Source organism: Cynocephalus volans, chromosome 1 (genome assembly GCF_027409185.1).
Source record: "Cynocephalus volans isolate mCynVol1 chromosome 1, mCynVol1.pri, whole genome shotgun sequence".
NCBI lineage: Eukaryota > Metazoa > Chordata > Mammalia > Dermoptera > Cynocephalidae > Cynocephalus > Cynocephalus volans.
The window spans coordinates 190,001,948-190,022,226 of record NC_084460.1 but is presented as its reverse complement, the minus strand read 5'-3'; the positions used below and the strand labels follow the sequence as shown (position 1 = coordinate 190,022,226).

Below are 20,279 nucleotides of genomic sequence, written 5' to 3'. Positions count from 1 at the left end.
AGATGTACTGAAGCCAGTCTTCTGGAACAATCTGAACCTATCATCTGATGAAGGGATTGAGAAATGCACTCAGGTGTCCTTGCTGTCTCAGCGACGTCTGAGCATTAGTGGACAGGCTCCAGGTGAACTGGATGGGCCGGCTGTCCCGCCTCCTGGCCACTGGGCATCCACCCCAGAGGTCCTACCTGCAGGCTCTTCCCTCCCACATGCAGGGGACTGGGCAGGTTGTCTGATGTAATCGGAGTGGTGGGGAGAAGGAGAGAGCTGCGTTCCAGGCCTGTTCAGAGAGACCCTTCCTCACATGTCAGACGTACAAATCAGGGAGCAGCTGTGGGGCCAAGAGCTTGGCTCTGAGCCTCTGGTGGTCACTTTCCCCATCTGTGACATGGGGAGATTTAGACCCCAAGAACCTATTACGATATCATAACAGCCCGAAAAATAAAAATTAAGATCGCTGTGTGAGACCGTCTTATACCAGATGGGCTTCAGTGAGGTCTGAGGGTGGTGGTGTTGGCAGGGTTGAAGACCCGTGGGAAGTCCTGCATGCTGCTGGCAGGGATGGAAGTGGTGCAGTCCCTCTGAGGCCACCCTGTCACCTGCCGACTCTGCTCCCCAGGACCATCCCCACAGAATTCGTGGGCTGTGGGCACCAGTAGGCATGCACAGAATGCCCCAGCAGCACTTTCATAAGTTCTAGCAAAGACTACAGACAAGCCTGTGTCCCTGGAAGATGCGGGGATAAATTGTGGGAGGTCCCACGGTGGGTTTCAATCCAACAATAAAAATGAGTTACAGCTACTCGCGACAATATGGAGGGATTTTAGAAACAAGGTTGAACAGAAACAGCAAACCGCAGAAGACTGAAATTAAAAATAAGGCAGGACAAGGTCTTGCTTAGGGTGTAACAAAACTTTTTTAGGTAAAGGAATAATAGTGGTCACCTCTTGGGGTGGTGGGAGGGTAGATTTGAGGAGGAGACTTAGATTAATGTTTGACCGTGCTTCGTAATTTGTGCCCGAATATATTACACGCTTTTAGAAGCCCACACAAGCAATCCTTGGAACAGCTGAGTCTGTGTTGCTGCATTTGTGAAACATCGATTTCTTACAGCTTCGTTTAAAGAGGAGTCATTGTGGATCAGAACAAGCTCGGCTGACTTAACGGGTAGTGAGATAAGGGAGTGAGGGGGGCGAGGACCGGGACCCCAGCGGGCACAGACCTGTGCGGATCATGCTGGGGAGTGAAAGGCGGCTGGGGTGGACGTTAACTCAGCCTCTACTCGCTCATCGAATGCGTGTCAGTTCCAATCAGAAGCTGCATTTTTATGCTGGAGACATCTAGTGGTGCCCTCACCCAGTGATGGCATTTCATGTCACCTGTAAAGTGGCAGTAAGTGTCCCCTGGTGGGATGTGGCAGGAAGTATCAAGCATGCCCTGTAGAGTATTCTTGGCCAGAAATGTTGAACCTAAATTAACCACGAGGAAACAGACAGATCCAGATTGTGGGACATTCTACAAAACAATTGCCTTAGACTCTTGAGATTGTCAGGCCAGAATGGTTGGGGGAGCATCTTAGTTCAGAGAGAAGTAGAGAGACCTGCCAGTCCAATGCTGCGCAGATGCTCAACTGGGTCCTGGGTAGAAAAAAGCTATAAAGGTCATTTGGGGCACAATTGGTGAAATTGGAGTATGGATGGCATATTTGATAATGCTTGTATTCTTATATCAATGTCAAATTTCTTGGATGTGATCATGGTATTGTAGTCAGTAGATTGTCCTGATTTCTTAGGAGACGTAGACTGAATGACGTAGTTGTGGAACATCATGGTATAATCCAGAAGACATTCTTTAACTTAAACCCTATGCATAAGAAATGCAAAAGTTAATTTTAAATGGTCATACACATTTTTGTTGCAGAATATTAAGTTATGGTGATCAGCAAAAGACTTTCAAGTGTAAAGTCAAGCAGAAGAGACTTTCAATATATTGCATGATGATAAAATCCTGTGGTGGAAATGCAGTGGAAATACAAATCCACGGAGCAAGTGGGATGAAGTAAAGTTCCTGTTGAGAAGAGCTTGTTTTCGTGTGGTTTGGAAATGGGTGCAAATGGTGGCTGTCCGATTACTATGCCACGTAGATTCCACTGGCTGCATTTAAAAGAATCAAGTTATGCTTTTAAAGCAAATTTTACAGTATGCCAGGACTTACACCCTTGCATATTTAAACTTGGGTTTAAAAATGTAGACATCAACTTAAAATTGTCTGGGGATACATAGTTTTTTAAAAATTGCTTTAAGGGGTACACAAGCAAATGCATTTGGGGTCACTGAGCCCAGGCCACTTCCTGACGCTTTCCTGCTCTGCCAGCCCAAAGGACTTTGAAGAGGAGACTAGGGGGTGTTGGCCACGTGGGGGGTGTTGGCCACGTGGGGGGTGTTGGCCATGTGGGGGGTGTGGGCTGCCTAGGGGGTGTGGGCTGTGTGGGACAGGGTGCCTTCCTCACTGTGGCCCTCTGCAGTAGGGGAGTCAGGACCCGCCACTGCTGTGATAGCCCCTGAAAGTTAGCATGTGACATGTTTACCAGGGAGGTCAGAGGGGGCTGGGTGCAGGGAGCTGGAACAAACCACACACTGAGTAGAGACGCGGCAGTGGTCCAAGCAAACGTCTGCATGGGCGTCTTGTGGGGGTGGCCAATGGGAGAGTCTCCTGAGTGAGCAGACTGGAGGTTTCCTCAGGATGGGTCTGGCCAGTGGTAAGTGATGATGTTGTGCGTATTGACCCCGTATCTGGGGCATCCAGGGGTTGAGGTTGGTGGTCCAGGCAGGCAGTCAGCAGCGAGGGGGCATGTCAGGAGATGGCCAGTAAGCCAGGTGGATAGCTGGTGGTTCACCATCTCAGGTTGCTTTGGATTGGGCAGATGGTGGCCTTGGACTATGGAGCGGGTGGAAGTCTTGCTGCTGGAACTGGCATCTGGCTGGCTTTTGTCCTCCCTTGTTAAGGCTCATGGGTATCCCTAGAGTCTTCAACCTTAGAGTTAAGCTGGACCCAAGATGCCAGAGTCCCAGATAGGAATGAGTGGTGTGTGGCACTGGGGCCATGAGAACATGTGGCGAGAGGGCGGCCGTGGGCTCTGCAGGGAATCTGTGCATAGACTTTCTAGCCCAGAGATTCAGGACGACCAGGACAACCAGGGATGGGCTGTGTCACAACACCGTGAACAGTTGTGGGAATGGGTTCCTGAGTGAATGTGCACAGCAGCTTGATTCATGATCCTCACGGGCTTGACACAGCCTGATGCCTATCAGTGGCAATCATGCAGCGGCCAGAGGATGGGCTGCTGGTGTGCGGCAGCAGGGCTGGCCCTCAGAAGCATCCTCTGGGCCAGCAAAGCCAGATTCGTGAACCTACAGAAAAGAAAAATCCATCCACAGGGTCAGAAAGCCCCTTGGGGCCACCAGGGGCTGGGATGGGGGCTGACTGGAATGGAAACGCTCCCCGTGCAATTGTGGTGCTGGTCTCACAGGTGTCACACCTCCTCATGCTGCACACTTGCTCAGAGTGAGTTCCTCTCCACTGACTTTTAAAACTTGGATTCTATACCTTGTGCACTAGTGATGGAGTCAACAGGTCTGGTGTGGGCCCTGGGGATCTGCTGTAGCAGTGGCACAGCTAATGGGCCTGTCTGCAAGCTGGCACTTGGGGACCCTGATTATCCTGGCCCAGAACAGAGCGGCAGGGACAGCCCCGGTCTCCTGGGACATCAGGCCAGTGATGGGCCGCAACATAGCCCCCACCCATGAGTAACTTAAACTCTGGCCCAATATGTCATCTCTAGCACAAGAGAGAAGTTCTGAGACACCAAACCCAACCTGGTTGACAGAACTGAGACTGCCTTGAAGGACCCCTGCCCTCGTCGGGAGGCTGCAGGGCATTGAGTTGTCAGTGTCGACTCTTGGGCCTCACTACCTGGACTGGAATATGGCTCTGCTGCCGACTTATGTGTGACATTGACCAAGTTACTCAGCCTCTCTGGGCTTCAGTTCGCTCCCCTGTCAAATACAGGCAATAGCAGTGTCCCCTCTGTGGGCTTCGTGTGAAAGCTGAATGCATTAGTACCTGGGAAGCATTCGGAACAGACCCTGGCATGTAGTTGAGCTGTCTGCAGCGTTTCTTTGTCCCTCGGTCCTCTGTACTGAGTGGTGTGTTAATTTTCTATTGCTGCCTAGCCAATTACTCCAAAACACAGTGGCATGAAGCAGTAGGAAACACGTATTATCCCCAGAGTTTCTGGAATCAGTAATTCAGGAGCAGCTTAGTTGGGTGATTTGGGGCCACTCATGAGGTTGCAGCTAAGCTGATGACCAGGACTGTTGTCCTCTGAAGGTTTGACCAGAAGAGTGTGTGGTATGTGTGTGTGTGTGAGAGAGAATGCGTGTGGTGTGTGTGTGTGGTGTGTGTGAGTGTATGTGGTATGTGGTGTGTGTGTAGGTGTGTGGGGCGTGTGTGGTGTGTGAGTGCTATGGTATGTGTGTGAGTGTGTCTGGTGTGTAATGTGTGTGTGTGTGTAGTATGTGTGGTAAGTGTGGTGTGTTAGGCAGGTGATTGTGTGTGTGGTGCCTGTGTGTGGTATATGTGGTGATGTGTTTGTGTGTGTGTGGTGTGTGTGTATATGTACTGTGTGTAGTGTGTGTGGTGTGTGTGGTGCATGTGTGAATGTGCTGTGTGTAGTGTGTGTTGTGTCATTATCTGCGTGGAGTGTGGTTGTGTGTGGTGTATGTAGTATGTGTGGTATGTGTGATTGTGTGGGGTTGTGTGGGGTGTGCGGTGTGCATGTGGTGTGTGGTTGTGTGTGGTGTGTGTGCGGTGATTGTGTGTGGTTGTTTATGTGGTGTGTGCAGTGCATGTGTGTGTGGCATGTGTGGATGTGGTGTGGTGTGGTGCATGTGTGGTGTGTGTGGTGCACATGTGTGTGCACATGTGGTGTGCAGTGCATGCATGTGTATGGTTGTGTGTGTGATATGTGTGTGTGTGTGGTATATGTAGTGTGTGGTGTGTGGTATGTGTGTGTGGTGTGCATGGGTGGTGCATGTGTGTGTGATTTTATGTGTGGTTGTGTGTGGTGTACATGTGGTGTGTGCAGTGCATGCATGTGTATGATTGTGTATGTGTGGTGTGTTGTGTGTAGTGTGTGGCATGTGTGGTGCATGTGCATGTGTGGTTTTATGTGTGGTTGTGTGTGGTGCATGCGTGTGGTGTGCAGTGTGTGCATGTGTATGGTTGTGTGTGGTGTGATGTGTGTGTGGTGTGTGTAGTGTGGTGTGTGGCATGTGCGTGTGTGGTGCATGCGTGTGTGTGGTTGTATGTGTGGCTGTGTGTGGTGTACGTGTGCGGCACGTGCAGTGTGTGTGAGAAGCGTGGGGACAGTGTGTGTCTGGCAGCCCATAGCCCCTCATTTCCAGAAGGAGAAGGTCTCTGGGGGAGCAGAGTGAGCCCGTTCCCACTGCACGCACACGTGCAGCGGCCCTGGGACAGTGTCCGTGAGGGCAGGACGCTATCCTCAGCCCACGCTCTGTCATCCCTGGTGTCTGGCCGGTGCTGACCGCAGTCCCTGTCCTTGCAGGACGGCCGTTCTCAGCGAGGGACCCTGTACCCGCTCCTGAGTGGCGACCATGGGCCTGCTTGCCTACCTGAAGACGCAGTTCGTGGTGCACCTGCTCATTGGGTTCATCTTTGTGGTGAGTGGGCTGGTCATCAACTTCGCCCAGCTCTGCACACTCGTCCTGTGGCCCATCAACAAGCAGCTCTACCGCCGCCTCAACTGCCGCCTCGCCTACTCGCTCTGGAGCCGTGAGTGTCCGCGGCTGGGAAACAGTTAACAAGCCCATCCCAAGCCCCTGCCAGGAGGGCCCGGTGGGAGGACCGCCCCTGCATGTGTTGGCGTGACAGGAAGGCCATGGGCTGGGCTCTCGCTCCTTGGGTAGGGTCCCGGGGCTGCTCCAGACCTCTCAGCAGTCCTTTCCTGGCCCAGAGTCATGTAAAAGATGCTCAGACCAAAACTTTGTGTCAGGTTGAGCCACACAAGCACAGTGTTCCAGCACATGACCATTCTGACCCACAGAGATGTCCATTTCATATGGTTTAACCTAGCACTTTGGGTATTTTTAAACAAAAGTAAGAGAATAATAACCTTAGTTCACCCATTACCTGGCCAAACTTGTGTCAGCTGCATGCCCAGCCACCCCAGCACCAGAGTAACCTGAGGCAAACCTCGTGTGCATGTCCTCTCACTTATAAATATGTCAGTGTGCACCTCTAAAGAGAAGGACTCTTAGCTCTCAGTTACATGCATGTGTGCAGCTGTCTAGATGTGCTTCACGTGTACAAATGCATCTATACTTAGTAGAAAACCATCCTCACCTGTCACATGGGCAGGGTAACAGCCGCACTGTGGACAGAGGTCACTGCTCACACTGTGGCATAGTGGGAGTGTTATTTGAGGACATTTTGGTAGTGGCTATCAACAATCGACATGGTTATAAGTTTTGACTCCATTTTTCTACAAAATAAGAATGTAACTTAGAGAGAGATCTGCAAAATAATATATATGGAAAGGTATTATCATTTTATCATTAAAAATTTTTTTAATTTAACATTTATTTGTACATATTTGTGGGGTACAGTGTGTTGTTTCAATACATGCATATACTGTGCAGTGATTCACTTAGGGTGGACAGCAGAGCTTTGTACCTGTTAGTCCACCCCTTCTCCTCCACCTCACCCCCCTCCTCTCCCAGCCTCTGGTAACCATTATTCTACTCTCTACTTCCATGAGAACCACTTTTTTTTAGACTCCACATATGAGTGAGACCATGTGGTAGTATTGGTCTTTCTGTGCCTGACTTACTTCAGTTAACATGGTGGTTTCCAATTCCATCCATTTTGCTGCTAATGATAGGATCTCATTTCTTTTTATAGCTGACTAGTATTCCATTCTGTATATATACCACAGTTTTCTTTCCATTCATCCGCTGACAGACATTTAGGTTGATTCCATGTCTTGGCTATTGTGGATAGTGCTGTGATAAACATGGGAGAGCAGGTGTCTCTTTGATATATTGATTTCATTTCCTTTGGGTGTATATGCAGTAGTGGGATAGCTGGGTCATAGAGTAGATCTATTTTTAGTTTTCTGATGAACCTCCATGCTGTTTTCCACAGCGGCTGTACCAGTTTACCCTCCCACCAACAATGTAGGGGAGTTCCTTTTTCTCTGCATTCTCACCATCATTTTTTATTTTCTGTCTTCTTGATAATAGGCATCTAACTGGAGTGAGATGATGTCTCGTGGCTTTAGTTTGTATTTCCCTGATGACTGGTGATGTTGATGGCAATTTGGTACCTATGAACAATTTAAATGGCTTATAAATTTTTCATTTTTCATGTGCTTTTGGCCATTTGTATGTCTTCTTTTGAGAAATGTCTGTTCAGGTCCTTTGCCCATTTTTCAGTTGGGTTATTTGGTTTTTTTGCGGTTGAGTTGTTTGAGTTCCTTATATATTCTGGATATTAGCCCTTTGTCTGATTCTGATGTGTGGTTGGCAAACACTTTCTCCCATTCTGTAGGTTGTCTCTTCACTTTGTTGACAGTGTCCCCTGCTGTGAAGAAGCTTTAGTTTGATATGGTCCCACTTATGTGTTTTTGCTTTAGTTGCCTGTGCCTTTGTGGTCTCGTTCAAAAACGTGCTGCCCACTCCCATTTCGTGTACTATTTCCCCTGTGTTTTCTTCTAGTAGTTTCATAGTTTTGGGTCTTAAATTTAGGTCTTTGGTCCATTTTGAGTTGATTTTTGTGCATGGTGAGAGATAGAGATCTAGTTTCAGTCTTCTGCATGTGGATATCCAGTTTCCCCAACACCATTTGTGGAAGAAGCCATCCTTTCCCCATTGTATATTTATCATTTTTTGTGTTAGCACAAAACTGGCAGCAACCAAAGTGCCCACTCATGAGGACTGATCATGCTTTGTCCATATAGCGGGATCCTATGCAGCCATCTCTTTACTGGTAGAGGACCATTTTCAAAATACATTTTTAAGTGAAAAAGAAAGGTGAGCAGCACAATATGCTACCATTTGTGTTTTGCTTTTCTTTTCCTTTAAAAAAAAGACACCCCATGTGTGGTGTGTTTGCACATGCACAGGGAATCTTGGCAGGAAGCACAAGAAAACTGAGCGGTGATGATGTCCAGGGAGCAGGGGAAGGAGGAGGACTTCCACGTTTCATCTCACACTGTCCTGCTCCTTACGTGTCTTAGCGTGAGGGCATGCATGCTTTATGTCATGTGGGAAGTGATGGGTCCGTACACCTGTCTCCACACCACTCCCAGTTCAGGAGCACATAGCACTGCTCAAAGGCTGTTTATGTCACCTCGGTATGTACCCCTGATGCCGCTGTCTTTGGAGAGGCAGTGACCTCACCCTTGGTTGTCACTTGCCTTAAACAAGTTACAGCTTCAATTCCTAGTTTGTTTTTCTTTCAAAATAAAAGGCTGCTGCTTTTATGTGGGAAGGGAGAATTAGAAATCCTATGACATAAAACATATGCATGAGTTATGCCTGATGTGACTGGGTAACATGAATATACACAAAAAGCACAGGTATTAATTAACAAAAGCTAAATTATTGGCTCCCACTTCCAGTAATATTCTGAAGTTGACACACTACAAAACAGCTAAATTCTGGATCAAAGTGGCTTCTTAATGCATTGCTGGCTTCACAGTAAGTAAAGAAAATCTCTCAGCTCCTGCGATCCTGTTAGCAAAAAAGGAGGGGAGGGTGCTGAAATAAAGGGTCAGCATTGCCTTCAGGAACCGAAACCTCGGTTAGCTGTGAGAGAGGAGTGAGTCTGAACCGGACTCCTGCGAGACAGCTCGAGTGGAGCTGGTTGGCAGTGCCCTCGGTTTTCGCAGAGGCAAACAGACGCCCTCTGGGGAAAAGCATCTCCAGCCTGGGCCTCAAGATCCCACAGGCAGGAAAGATAAATATGATCTCATGAACAAGAACAACGAACATACAGCAGCAGATTTAGACCAAAGACGAACAAAGTTACCAGATTTGAAAAAGAACCAAGCAGAACTTTTATAAATGAAAATTATAGGATTTTTTTAAGTGAAAACTTAGTGGCTGAATTTTACATCAGATCAGACGCAGTCAGTGAGAGAATGGGTAGACTGGACGTAAATGTGAAGAAATCATCCAGAGCGCAGCAAAGACTGACCAGAAGAAGACAACCATGAAAAGGAGAGAAAAGACGTAGGACAGAAGGAGAGGGTCCATAGAGTATGTCTCGGGCTCCTGTCTCAAAGGAGAGAGGACGGAAGCAGCATCGGGGAGGTGAAGGCTGAGAACTCTCCTGGACCGGTGGAGACCTGGCTCTGCAGATGGAGGAGACGAACGTCCACAAGCAGGTGGAATAGACAGAGCCCACAGCCGGACCCATCCTGGTGAAGCCGCAAACCATCGGAGACAAAGCTCTTCAGACACCCGAGGAGGGAAGCCAGAGCCCCACGAGGGCTGGCAGCAGCTTCTCATGGAGAGTCGGAGCAGAGCCAGAGGGATGTCCCAGCCGCTGAGAGATCACCCACCCACACCTTCATCTCTGGAGCTCTGTAGCCAGCAAATGACCTTGCCAGCATAAGAATGACATTAAAAGTTTCAGGTCAACAAAGAGTGAGAGCAGCTCTCAGTGGCGCCAATTGAGCCTCAGGCACTCGCTGGCCTGCAGCAGTGGGCATGGCCCCTTGACAGGCCAGGTGGAAGTGGGATGCGCTGGGGCCTCGGCAGTCACAGGGTAAGTAACATCCGCCACTCGCTGCTGCACTGAGTGCTGCTAGGGAGGCTCTGTCCCACCTAGACATGCACTTCACAGATAGGTGGACAAGCGCCCTGTAGAGCTGCTGGAGGAGTTCGTGTCCCCGGTGCCCAGAAGAGTGAATTCACTTCTGGAGCATCAGCTTCTTGAAATCACGTGTGGTTATTTCCAGGAGCAATCTAAGGACTGTCTGGCAGATTATTTTGTCATTCCTTTTCAGCCCCCAAGGAGACAGAGCTGAGGACAGCTGGACGAGCTTGTTGGGAAAACTTGGTCTCTGTGGCCGTGGCTGTGTGTTGAGTCCCAGTGCTGGAGTGCACAGCCTCCCACCCTCCACGGACACCCATGGACAGCCCCTGCTGTGGGTGTCAGCCCTCGGTTCAGCTGCCATCACCGTGCTTTATGGCCTGTTGTCAGATGGTCTCAGCCCCACTTTGGACTTGCTTGAAATGATTGTCAACTGGATTTTTGAGAACCCAGGGTCTATTCTCATGGCTTTTTAAAATCCTCCAATGGCAGCCAATCTACCAGCAGGATTTGCAGAGCTCACTGTGCTCCCTGAATGACCCGCTGACATGTATATAAAAGGAATATAAAAGGAATTTTTATTGGCCTATAAAATTTTACTGGCATGTGAAAGGAAAAGAAGGATCTCCTGATCCAGTGGCCACGTCAGTAACACACTTGCAGCGGACTCGGGCGTGGAGAGACAGTCCCTCCTCTTGTCCTCTAAACTCTGCCTTGATGTCTGCAGGTTCTCTGAGCTGCAGCTGCACTGGAACCCAGGGGAATCCTATGTGCACGCAGGGCTGATCCTGTTTGACCATGTGGTCCCGCTGATAGAGAAGATCAGCAGGTTGATGTCTGAGCTGAATCCTCTCGATGCTTCCCAGGAGAAGGACCGGCTGGCACAGGCTTTGCAGGTGACCGTGGCCTGGGGAGCCCTGCTGTGTGTCTGACAAGACCCAAGAACCTCGTGCTCCGTTCTGCTGATCACCGCTCCCACTGGTGATTACCAGAAGTCACTACACCTCGTGCTCCCTCAGGTTCTACCCTCACATCCACACGTCCCCGGTGGACTACGTGGCCATGCCAGCCCACCTGCCACCCAGCCCTCCCTGCCCATGTGCCCTGTACACCTTCATCTCAGGCATGACATTTCCATTCAGGCCCATCTCTGGGCCAGCCCCTCAAGCACTGCCAAGTGCAGTGTCCCTTCTGCTCCTAGGTTGGAGGAAGCCCCTCGGAAAGAAGGGGTGGGTGACCCCACAGGGAGGACTTCAGGGAGGCAGCAGGCAGCCCTCCTCACCTGCAGAGCCGTCTTGGTGGGAAGTTCTGAGTCATCACAGTCCAGGTGCCGCGTACCTGGTCACATTCCCAGAGATACAGATTGGATAGGCAGAAGGACAAATGTACAGCCTTTTGCAAAGAGAGTTCTGCGGAAGCTTGCAAAATATGCCTATTCCATGAGCCTTGTTCTCTTCTGTGTCATTTCAGACACGTACTCCCAGAGCCTGCAAGCGGAGGGGCTGTGTCTACAGTCCGTGGGCCTGGCCTCTTCCCTTGTGAAGCTGACGTGTCCCTGCTGTACACAAGCTCAGAGCTAAAAGGTCATGACCGCAAGTTCATAGTCAGCGCTTAGCACTGCTCAGGGAAACCTGTCAGGATTTCCCCGTCACCTGAGAAAAGAACTTTTCTGGGTCTCTAAGTTTTCTAAATATGTCCAAATAAATTTTTTCTGAACAGATAAAAAAAAAAGTAAGAGCATTTCCTGCCCACACATCTTAATTTTTTTTAAAGGTTGTATTTTAATAAAAAGAAAAACTATAGTCAAATAAAAGGGTGTGAGTTCCAAGAAAGCAGCTGAAGATATTGGTGGATAGGTAAATCCCAGCAATGGTGTAAAATAATAGTGATGCCCAGCTTGTGAGGTTGAAAAAAGACAGGACTAAGCCTGGGCAGCAGCTGGCAATAGATGAGGAACAGGTGATCCAGTCAGGGGTTTTATTGTTCTTGTATTTGTCGGGAAGAGGGTTAGGATCGCAACTGTGGGCTTTGTTAGCTAAGTATAGGAAGACAAAAGAGAAATAAACACAACTTCCAAAGTAGGTATCAGAAAAAGGTGGATGACAAGAGCGGAAACAAATCTCTTTTTTAAAAAGGGGCGAGCAAGAAGAAAAAACGCATAACAGGAGGAAATACTGAGGTAGAAATACCGGAGACGAGTACAAAATCCACAGGTATTTGGAGTGAGCACAAATGCACAAGAAACGCGCAGCCTCCTCCTGTGCTCTCTGCCTGTGCGTGCGTGTGACCCCCGGGACTTGCCGAGTTTGGGCTCATTCTCCACTTAGGTTGAGTTCTGCACATGTGTCACTAGGGTCCCCGCTCGAGTTGGAGCTCAGCAGGAGCCTTCCCCAGGTGCAGCGGGCGTACAGCGAGAGCCGTGCCATGTTTTGTTCTTTCCAGGCCGCACTGTAGTCTTGTTTTCCGTGCTTTACTCCTGTTCTCTCTCTGTGACACGTGGCACCTCTTTCGGCACATCTTGGGCTCGTGTCTGGTGTGCCTCTATTGCTGTCTGCCCCAGAGTGTGGAGTGTTGCGGTCACGGGCAGGGGTTCAGAACCAGCCTGCAGACCTCGGCAAGATTTTAATCTTTCTAAACCTCAGCTTTCTCAGCTGTAAAACAGAGATAGAATGAACACCTACCTTTGAACTATATTATAAAGATTAAGTTAATGCTATACATTGCTATTTTAGGCAAATTGCGAATTTTTTAAATCAGTAATTGAAATATGCGAAGAACAGCGAACTCCCTCTGTTTCAGGGCAGCCTAGATTTGAATGAAGGAAATGGTAAAGAGAAATCCACTTTGGGCCCAGCAGCCTAACACCAGTGAGCCAGTTTGCAGATGCCAGCCTGGCAGCCATGGGCAGTTGTCTACAGATAGGCTGGAGTGTCCTGAAACCTGCCGAGGACACTGCCCGTCACCCGCTGACAGCCTGCAGAACAGCACTGCCTTAACTGGGCTCCACTGCAGGGGACTTGTGATAGAGTCATTCCCGGCACATGACGTCTGCAGGGAGAGGGTGCTTGTGTCCCTCTGTTCATGCAGTCCCCAGCCCCTCCTCCTCTCCAGCCCTCCCTGGCCATGCCGCTCAGGCACGAACACAAAGGCAGAGGTCCTGGGTACTTGTGAGGGCAGCAAATGGAGAGGAGCTGTCCCGCCAGGGCACGGCTGCTGTGGGGACGTCACCAGCATGCCTTCTTGCCCTCACGCAGAATCTCCTCCTGTCCAGGCTGCCAGCCATCAACTCACAGGTGACATTTCCCTTTGTAAAGGAAGTATGGCCCATTGGCACCACAACAGGCCTCAAGTCACACTTCTCCTTGTCCTTTCTGCTTGCCTGCACTGCCACCCCACGGTTGAGACAACCCAGGAGGGGCCTGGACTGCAGGAGCCGTGTGCATGCCTTCCCGTTTCCTTGCGCCATCTGCGGGTGCTCCTGACTAGCCGGGCTAGATGCCTGATCTAGCATAGGTAGCAGCCCTGGTTCTCCTATACAGAATAGTGTCAGAGTCGCACCATAGATGAGGCATGAGTACGTGCAGGAGCTGACTGTCCTGACACGGGTCTGTCACTCTCAACAGATGCGCCGTGGTTTCCAGCAACACAACCCGTAAGTTATTTGGGGAAGCAATCATGGATAAAGAAGCATTCAACCATGGATGTAAATGAAAAGATGGTTTTGAAGAGTTTCTTTTTCAAAAAATTCAGAAATGTCTCGCAGTGGACTTGAAGCTCTCTGTCCCTCGCTTGTCTGTGGGTTTCCCTGCGTGTCTGCCTCTGTTCAAAACAGTGACTGTAAGAGGAGCCAGCGCTGAGCGAGTGTTTCGACATGGCCTGCATATTCCTGAGCCCCTCATGTGCAGGAGCTCCCTGACTTCACAGCAGCCTGGGGGGGCACCATTTTTACAGGGAGGGCAGCACAGCTTGTGGGGACAGGCCCGACTCTTGTGATGACGCCGGGTGAACCACCCTGAGATCTTTAAGTCAGTAGGTGGAATCTCTGTCAGTAGCCCTTGAACTAATGACAGGAAAGTACTATAAAGCTTCCCTATCAAAAAAGACACCTGCGCTCCATGGTGTCAGCAGCCAGCATGTGGAAACACCCTCATGCCCATCGATGGGTGAGTGGATAAAGAAAGCGTGGTGTGTGTACACACAGCGGGATATTGTTCAGCCTAAAAAGGAAATTCTGACACATGGGACAACATGAATGAACCTGAGGACATTCTGCTGAGTGAAAGAAGCCAGTCATAACAGGACACACGCTGCGTGACTCCACTCACAGGAGGGACCTGAGACAGCCGAGCTCATGGAAGCAGAGGGTAGAATGATGGTTGCCAGGGGCCAGGGGGAGGCAGATGGGAGTTCTTGTCCAGAGGGTCAAATTTCAGTTTTGCAAGATGCATGAGTTGTAGAGGCCTACTGTACAGCGTGGTGCCTGTAGTTAACAACACCGCATCGTTCACTGACAATTTGTTGAGAGGGCAAACCTCATGTTAAGTGTTCTTACCACAATTTGAGAAGTCTCCACTCTAGCTCTCTCACAAATTGCTCTGGAGGCTGTGGTCTCAGCCACAGGTTCTTGCTGACCAGCTCACCACACGAGTCTGAACCCGGCCTGCTGCACAGAGGCGGCTGGAGGGTGGAAGCAGAGGCAGAGACTCGTCGCCAGGTGCCATGGGCCAGGGGCACCCTCTGTCCTGCCTGACCTTGCTTGCTTTTTTCTCTCTTTTAAACAGTTTTACTGAGTTAAATATTCACCCACTTAAAGTACATGGTTCAGGGCTTCTAGTTCTGTTGTGCAGCCATCACCACAGTCTAATTTTAGAACATTTTCACCCCAAAAAGCACCCATGTCCATGCAACAGTCACCCCCTGCTCCACCCTCTCCCCAGCCCCCGGCAACCACTAATCTACTGTCTGTCTCTGTGGCTTTTCCTGTTCTGGACATTTTATGTGGATGGAATCACTCACTATGCGGCCCTCTGTGTCTGGCTGCTGTCACCGAGCGTCATGATTATGAAGGTCATCCACACTGTCACGTGTGTCAGTCAGTGCTTCACTCCTTGTTATGGCTGAATGATGTTCCGCTGTGTGGACATGTGCTATATGTCCGTTCATCAGCTGGTGGACATGGGCTTTTCCCAGTTTTTGGCTGTTATGAGTAATGCCGCTGTGAGCCCTCATGTACAAGTTTCTGTGCTGACATGTTTCCAGTTCTCTTGGGCATACACCTAGGAATCGGATTGCAGGGTCATGTGGTAACTCCATGTTTGAAAAGCAGTTATTGAGGAACCACCCGACTGTTTTTCAAAGCAGCTACAGTGTTTCACACCCCAGCAGGGGTTTGTGAGGTTCCAGTTTCCCCACGTCCTCGCCAGTGCTTGTGACCGTCTGTCATGCTGATGAGCCGTCCCGGTACATGTGAGGCACTGCCCCACTGTAGCTTTGACTTGTGTTTCCCTGAGAGCTGGTTATGCTGAGCATCTGTCATGTGCTTATTGGCATTTACAAATAATTTTTGGAGAAATGTCTGCTCAGATCCTTTGCCGGTTATTTCATTGGGTTATTCGTCTTTTTATTCCTTGTGCCTTCTTGAATCCCTTGAAGTCAATGTATTTGGACGTTGGATTAAGGCAGCCAGGGCTAACAGAGGTTCACTGTGGGTACTGAGTTTGCCTCCAACAGATGGCCTTTCCTGATGACCCCTCTGGTCCCTCGATGTTGCTATCAGCACCCTATCCTTGGGGCTGATGCCTTTTTATGGCCTCCTCCCCTTCTTGACCCTTGGGTAGAAAGGACTGTGGCTGGCGAGTGTTCCAGCATCACCTGTGACATGAGACCTCTGTCCAGGTCTGGCCTAGAGTGCATGAGGAGGTTGAGACCCCGGAGGATGTTAACGCCACATGCTATATTCCATTTAGTCCTCCCAGTGGCCCTGAATACCCCTTTCTATAAGTGGAAACTGAGGCCCGGGATCAGTGGTTTGCCTAAAGTCATGGCTGTGTGAGCCCAGGCAGACTCGGAACTGGCAGTGTTCCCTGGCCTCCGTCCCCATGGGCCAATTCTGAGCACAATTCTGGAGTGGTGCCCTGGGAAAACGAATGGGCCGGTGCCCAGTGCAGGAAGCATGGGTCGTCTCCAACAGTTCTGGGTCTGAAAACTGTCTGCTGACTACAGGGTCCCAGGGTGGCTGGGTGTGCAGGACCCCACCCAACTGTCCTCCCATCCCATCCCATGCAGCCTTCTGAAAGTCACTCATTCACCTTGGGTCCTATGCTGGACAAAGACACGTAGAGTTCTTAGCATGGAACTTTCCAGACCTGAAGTTCTCGTGAAGTTACATGCATCTCTCAAACCCCGCATAAGGAGACAGACGATGCCGCATCCCAGTGTCCTGGAGGCACTCACAGGTGGGGGGCTTCGGGAAGGACTGGAAACAGGGCTCAGGTGCAGGTGACCACCCACATGCTTGTCAAGTGCTCCTGCAGCCCCTGGTGAGACTCTGAAGCCTGCTGAGTCGGACAGGAACATGATGCTCTAGCTGGGGACTGGCATCCCTGAAATGCTAACATCGTGCATGGTCACTGTAAGCCCTCATGTTCTGGGGGGCTGCTCAGGCCTCCTAGCCAGCACTGGGCAGTGTGGGAGCCCCCTCCTGCAGGTCTTCTTGGGGTGTGCAAGGGTTCACATTGCTTTTTTGTTTTTAAATATGGAAAAACAATGTAGCACCAAAGAAAGTTTTAGGAGAAAATGTCACCCTTAATTCCATTCTCCATCTGTCCACACGTTCTTATTGCTCATGGCTGCAGAATATTCTGTCACACCACAGTGCATACGAGCATTGTAAGTGGACGTAAAGATGGAGATGTCATATAAAATGATAGATGTCCTCCCCACTCCTTCGGCTACTTTCCATTTGTCTCTTCCCCTGTCTTTTGCTTAGTGAGTGCAATTGTAACTTTTGGAAACTTATTAAATATAAGCCACCAAAATATTTCCAGCAGACAATTCTACTCGAGATGAAAATACTGTAATTACCCCAGCCGTGTGGGAGGACCCATGGGGACACTGGCCTGTCTGTCCCATGAGGAGGGAGGCTGTGCTTGGGGCCAGGTCCTGCATGTGCCAACATCCCCCCTCTGTCCGCAGAGCTGGTCATGCTGCTGGAGTGGTGGTCGTGCACCGAGTGCACGCTGTTCACAGACCAGGCTGCGGTGGACCACTTCGGGAAGGAGCACGTGGTCATCATCCTCAACCACAACTTCGAGATCGACTTCCTCTGTGGATGGACCATGTGTGAGCGGTTTGGCGTGCTGGGGGTGAGCAATGGGGGGTACAGGGGAGGTGCCAGGGGTGAGTGATGGGGGTCCAGGGGAGGTGCTGGGGGTGAGCAATGGAGGGTCCAGGGGAGGTGTTGGGGGGTGAATTGGAGGGGTCCTGGGGGAGGCTCCGGGAGGTCTGGAGTCTCCAAGGCCCTGGGTTTTCCTTCTTTGGAGGTTTTTAAGCCAGGTACCTTTGAGCCAGGCCGTGAGTGTGTGGCTAATCTGAGGGGCCCTTACCAGCAGGGTGCTCTCAGTTGTCCCTGAGCTTATTCCTGGAACTAGCTATTATTTTTCATCATAAACCCATACCTTTCAGATGATACTACCTGAGTCCCCGCAGAACTAGTTGGATTCACTAAGCTGCCTCAGACGAAATTTAAACTGTGCCCGAGACAGGCCAAGGAATTTCACTGCAGTAAAAGCCCTTATAGGTGGGGGCCCCTAAGCCAGGGTTGGGAGGTCCACGGTGCGAGCAGGGGCCTGGGAGCCTAGCACGGGTCGCATCCTGGTGCCCTGTTCACCTGGGTTTCCTCATTTCCAGGAGGGCACACCTTCACTCGGGGGAGTACTGATCCCTGCAATGCCACACTCAGAAGTCAGGGTCTCCACATATAGCAAACTCGCTGACCCCAGAAGCCACGACTTGCAGAGCAACTCCACGCAGTCCTGGGGGTGGCGGGGGACCCCTTGCGCTGTCCTCCCTCTGACCCCACGGTGCACTGACCGCCTCCCGCCTCTGCCCTCAGAGCTCCAAAGTCCTCGCTAAGAAGGAGCTACTGTACGTGCCCCTCATCGGCTGGACATGGTACTTCCTAGAGATCGTATTCTGCAAACGGAAGTGGGAAGAAGACAGAGACACCGTGGTGCAAGGGCTGAGGCGCCTGTCCGACTACCCCGAGTACATGTGGGTGAGTGCCCCACTGTGCGCACCCGCCAGGCTCGGAACCCGCATGTCAGCTGCTCAGGTGTCACTCATGGTCTGCTACCTGCAAAGCCCCACAGGTCCTCCCAAGCTCTGGACGCTGTTCCCAGCAGGGCAGGGCTCCCCAGCCTCCCAGCCCACAGACTTGGAAGCTCCTCTTGGTCTCCTAGACCCCCTGCTGCCACCTGCACCCACCCCCACCCTGCAAGCCCAGCCCTGACCCAAGGCCATCCTAAGGGTCCCTGCTCAGCCGTGCGTTCTTGTGTCTTTTCCTAATCCTTCTTTCTGGGCTATGACGCTATTCTTGCAAAATTGGCTTCTTATTTAGCATTTCTAATTCTCATGGTGAGTGGATCACAGGCCTTCAGGGTTCACTTCTTTCTGGAAAGTTCTTTGGAAAGCTGTCCTGCATGAGCGAACTTGTATGGTTGGAGTGCAGACTACAGCCCTAAAAAGAAACAGCCTTTCAGATTGTGCCATGTGCTTGTCACTAGAGTGGTGAGGCGGCATGTGAGACCGAAGCGTTCTGGGCCACAGATGTCAGGTATTGGTTCCAGCTCCACTGGTGCCTGGAATAACCTCTTGTCCCCGTGTCCATGTCCTAGTTTCTCCTGTACTGCGAGGGGACGCGCTTCACGGAGACCAAGCACCGCGTCAGCATGGAGGTGGCTGCCTCCAAGGGGCTGCCCCCCCTCAAGTATCACCTGCTGCCACGCACCAAAGGCTTCACCACCGCTGTCCAGTGCCTCCGGGGGACAGGTAGGAGCCCATGGGACACCAGACACCACCACTGGCCTCCAAGATCCCATGTGAAACAAAAAATAAAAACAGTGATTAGTTAAAAAACAAACAAGTATGTTCCATGTAGAACATGGGACACCAAGCACTTAAGGAGGAAAGAATCAAGTAGTGGAGTTAACATGTGGTAAGATCCTTGCATCATTTCTTGAGGTGATAAAATGCTAGTTAATGGGAAACAAAATAATAGAAGTATATAATGGGAAACATATAATGGAAAACATGACAATGAATGTATCTAATTAATCCAAAAGGAGTGAAGGTGAAAGAAAGAAAGAACAGATGGCCAGACAGGAGATTTAGGCACACAGGTCAGTAGCACGGGAGCTGAAAATCCACTACATGCCCCAGTTAAAAGATGAGAATTGGAGAAGAAGGAAAACCTGCATGAGGATGGAGGAGCTGCTGGGGGAGCTGGCTCTTGCGTCTGGGGCACTGCCTGCAGGTCACCTCCTTTGTGTTCCCCACAGTCACCGCTGTCTACGATGTGACACTGAATTTCAGGGGGAACAAGAACCCATCTCTGCTGGGGATCCTCTATGGGAAGAAGTACGAGGCGGACATGTGTGTGAGGTGAGCGAGAGCTCTCCCGCCCCTCCCCACCTCCCCACCAGCCCGTCACCCCTCGTCACACGGCCCCTGTGTGGTGCTCGCGGGAAGGGCCCTAGTGAGCCGCACAGGGGAGGATCTTCTGTGTCATTGTTCAGGCCTCCAGGTGGGCAGGCCATGGAGAGGACCCTGAGACAAAGGGGAAATACGTTGTTCCCAGCTGCATGTTTCATTCCTCGGGGGGACTGTTGGGCTGGAGTTAGGGGTCTCCTGTCCTTTCCTTCTGCCTCCTTGGGAAGCCAACCCAGCTGGCTGTGTGTGCACCGTGCCCCTCCCCTGGCCTGGTCTCGAATCCAAACAGGTTCAGCCCATCTCCTGGGGCTGCAGCCACATGACCTGGTGGGATCACCTAGATCTCATCTTGGGCGGGCAGTTCGGGCTTCCTGGGGGTCTCTGGCCAGGAGCGGCACTGTCTTATTATTTTCTGAGAGTGGCTTTTTGCCGACACTGGTGGTTTCAGCTTCAGAACGTGAGAAAGGACACCATGGTGGAAGGAAAGGAAGAGCCTGTTTTAAATTCCACCTCAAGTGTCAGGGTTCAGCACCCTAGTCCTGTCCCAGCAAAACAAGATAGGAAGGACATGTCCAGATCTCCATGTGAAGAGCCGAGGCTCTGCTTTGAAGTGCATCGGAGCCTCCTGTGGAGGGCAGCCTTTCTCTATTCCAACACAAGGTCAAGGTCAGACA

General features: G+C 50.7%; 1 protein-coding gene and 1 pseudogene across 4 annotated transcripts in view; both read left to right on the top strand.

The window, feature by feature from the left end:
- The window catches only part of AGPAT3 (1-acylglycerol-3-phosphate O-acyltransferase 3), a 116,965-nt gene that overhangs the window by 83,258 nt on the left and 13,428 nt on the right, over positions 1-20,279 (top strand). For all 4 annotated transcript variants that reach the window (XM_063092124.1, XM_063092130.1, XM_063092141.1 and 1 more), the window contains 5 exons: positions 5,624-5,850; positions 17,092-17,261; positions 18,011-18,172; positions 18,792-18,945; positions 19,455-19,557. In XM_063092124.1, the coding sequence (XP_062948194.1) occupies positions 5,673-5,850; positions 17,092-17,261; positions 18,011-18,172; positions 18,792-18,945; positions 19,455-19,557 (767 nt within the window). In that variant the 5' untranslated portion in view covers positions 5,624-5,672. The remainder of the gene's footprint in view (positions 1-5,623; positions 5,851-17,091; positions 17,262-18,010; positions 18,173-18,791; positions 18,946-19,454; positions 19,558-20,279) is intronic.
- LOC134387693 (integrator complex subunit 15-like) lies at positions 9,823-11,512 on the top strand (annotated as a pseudogene).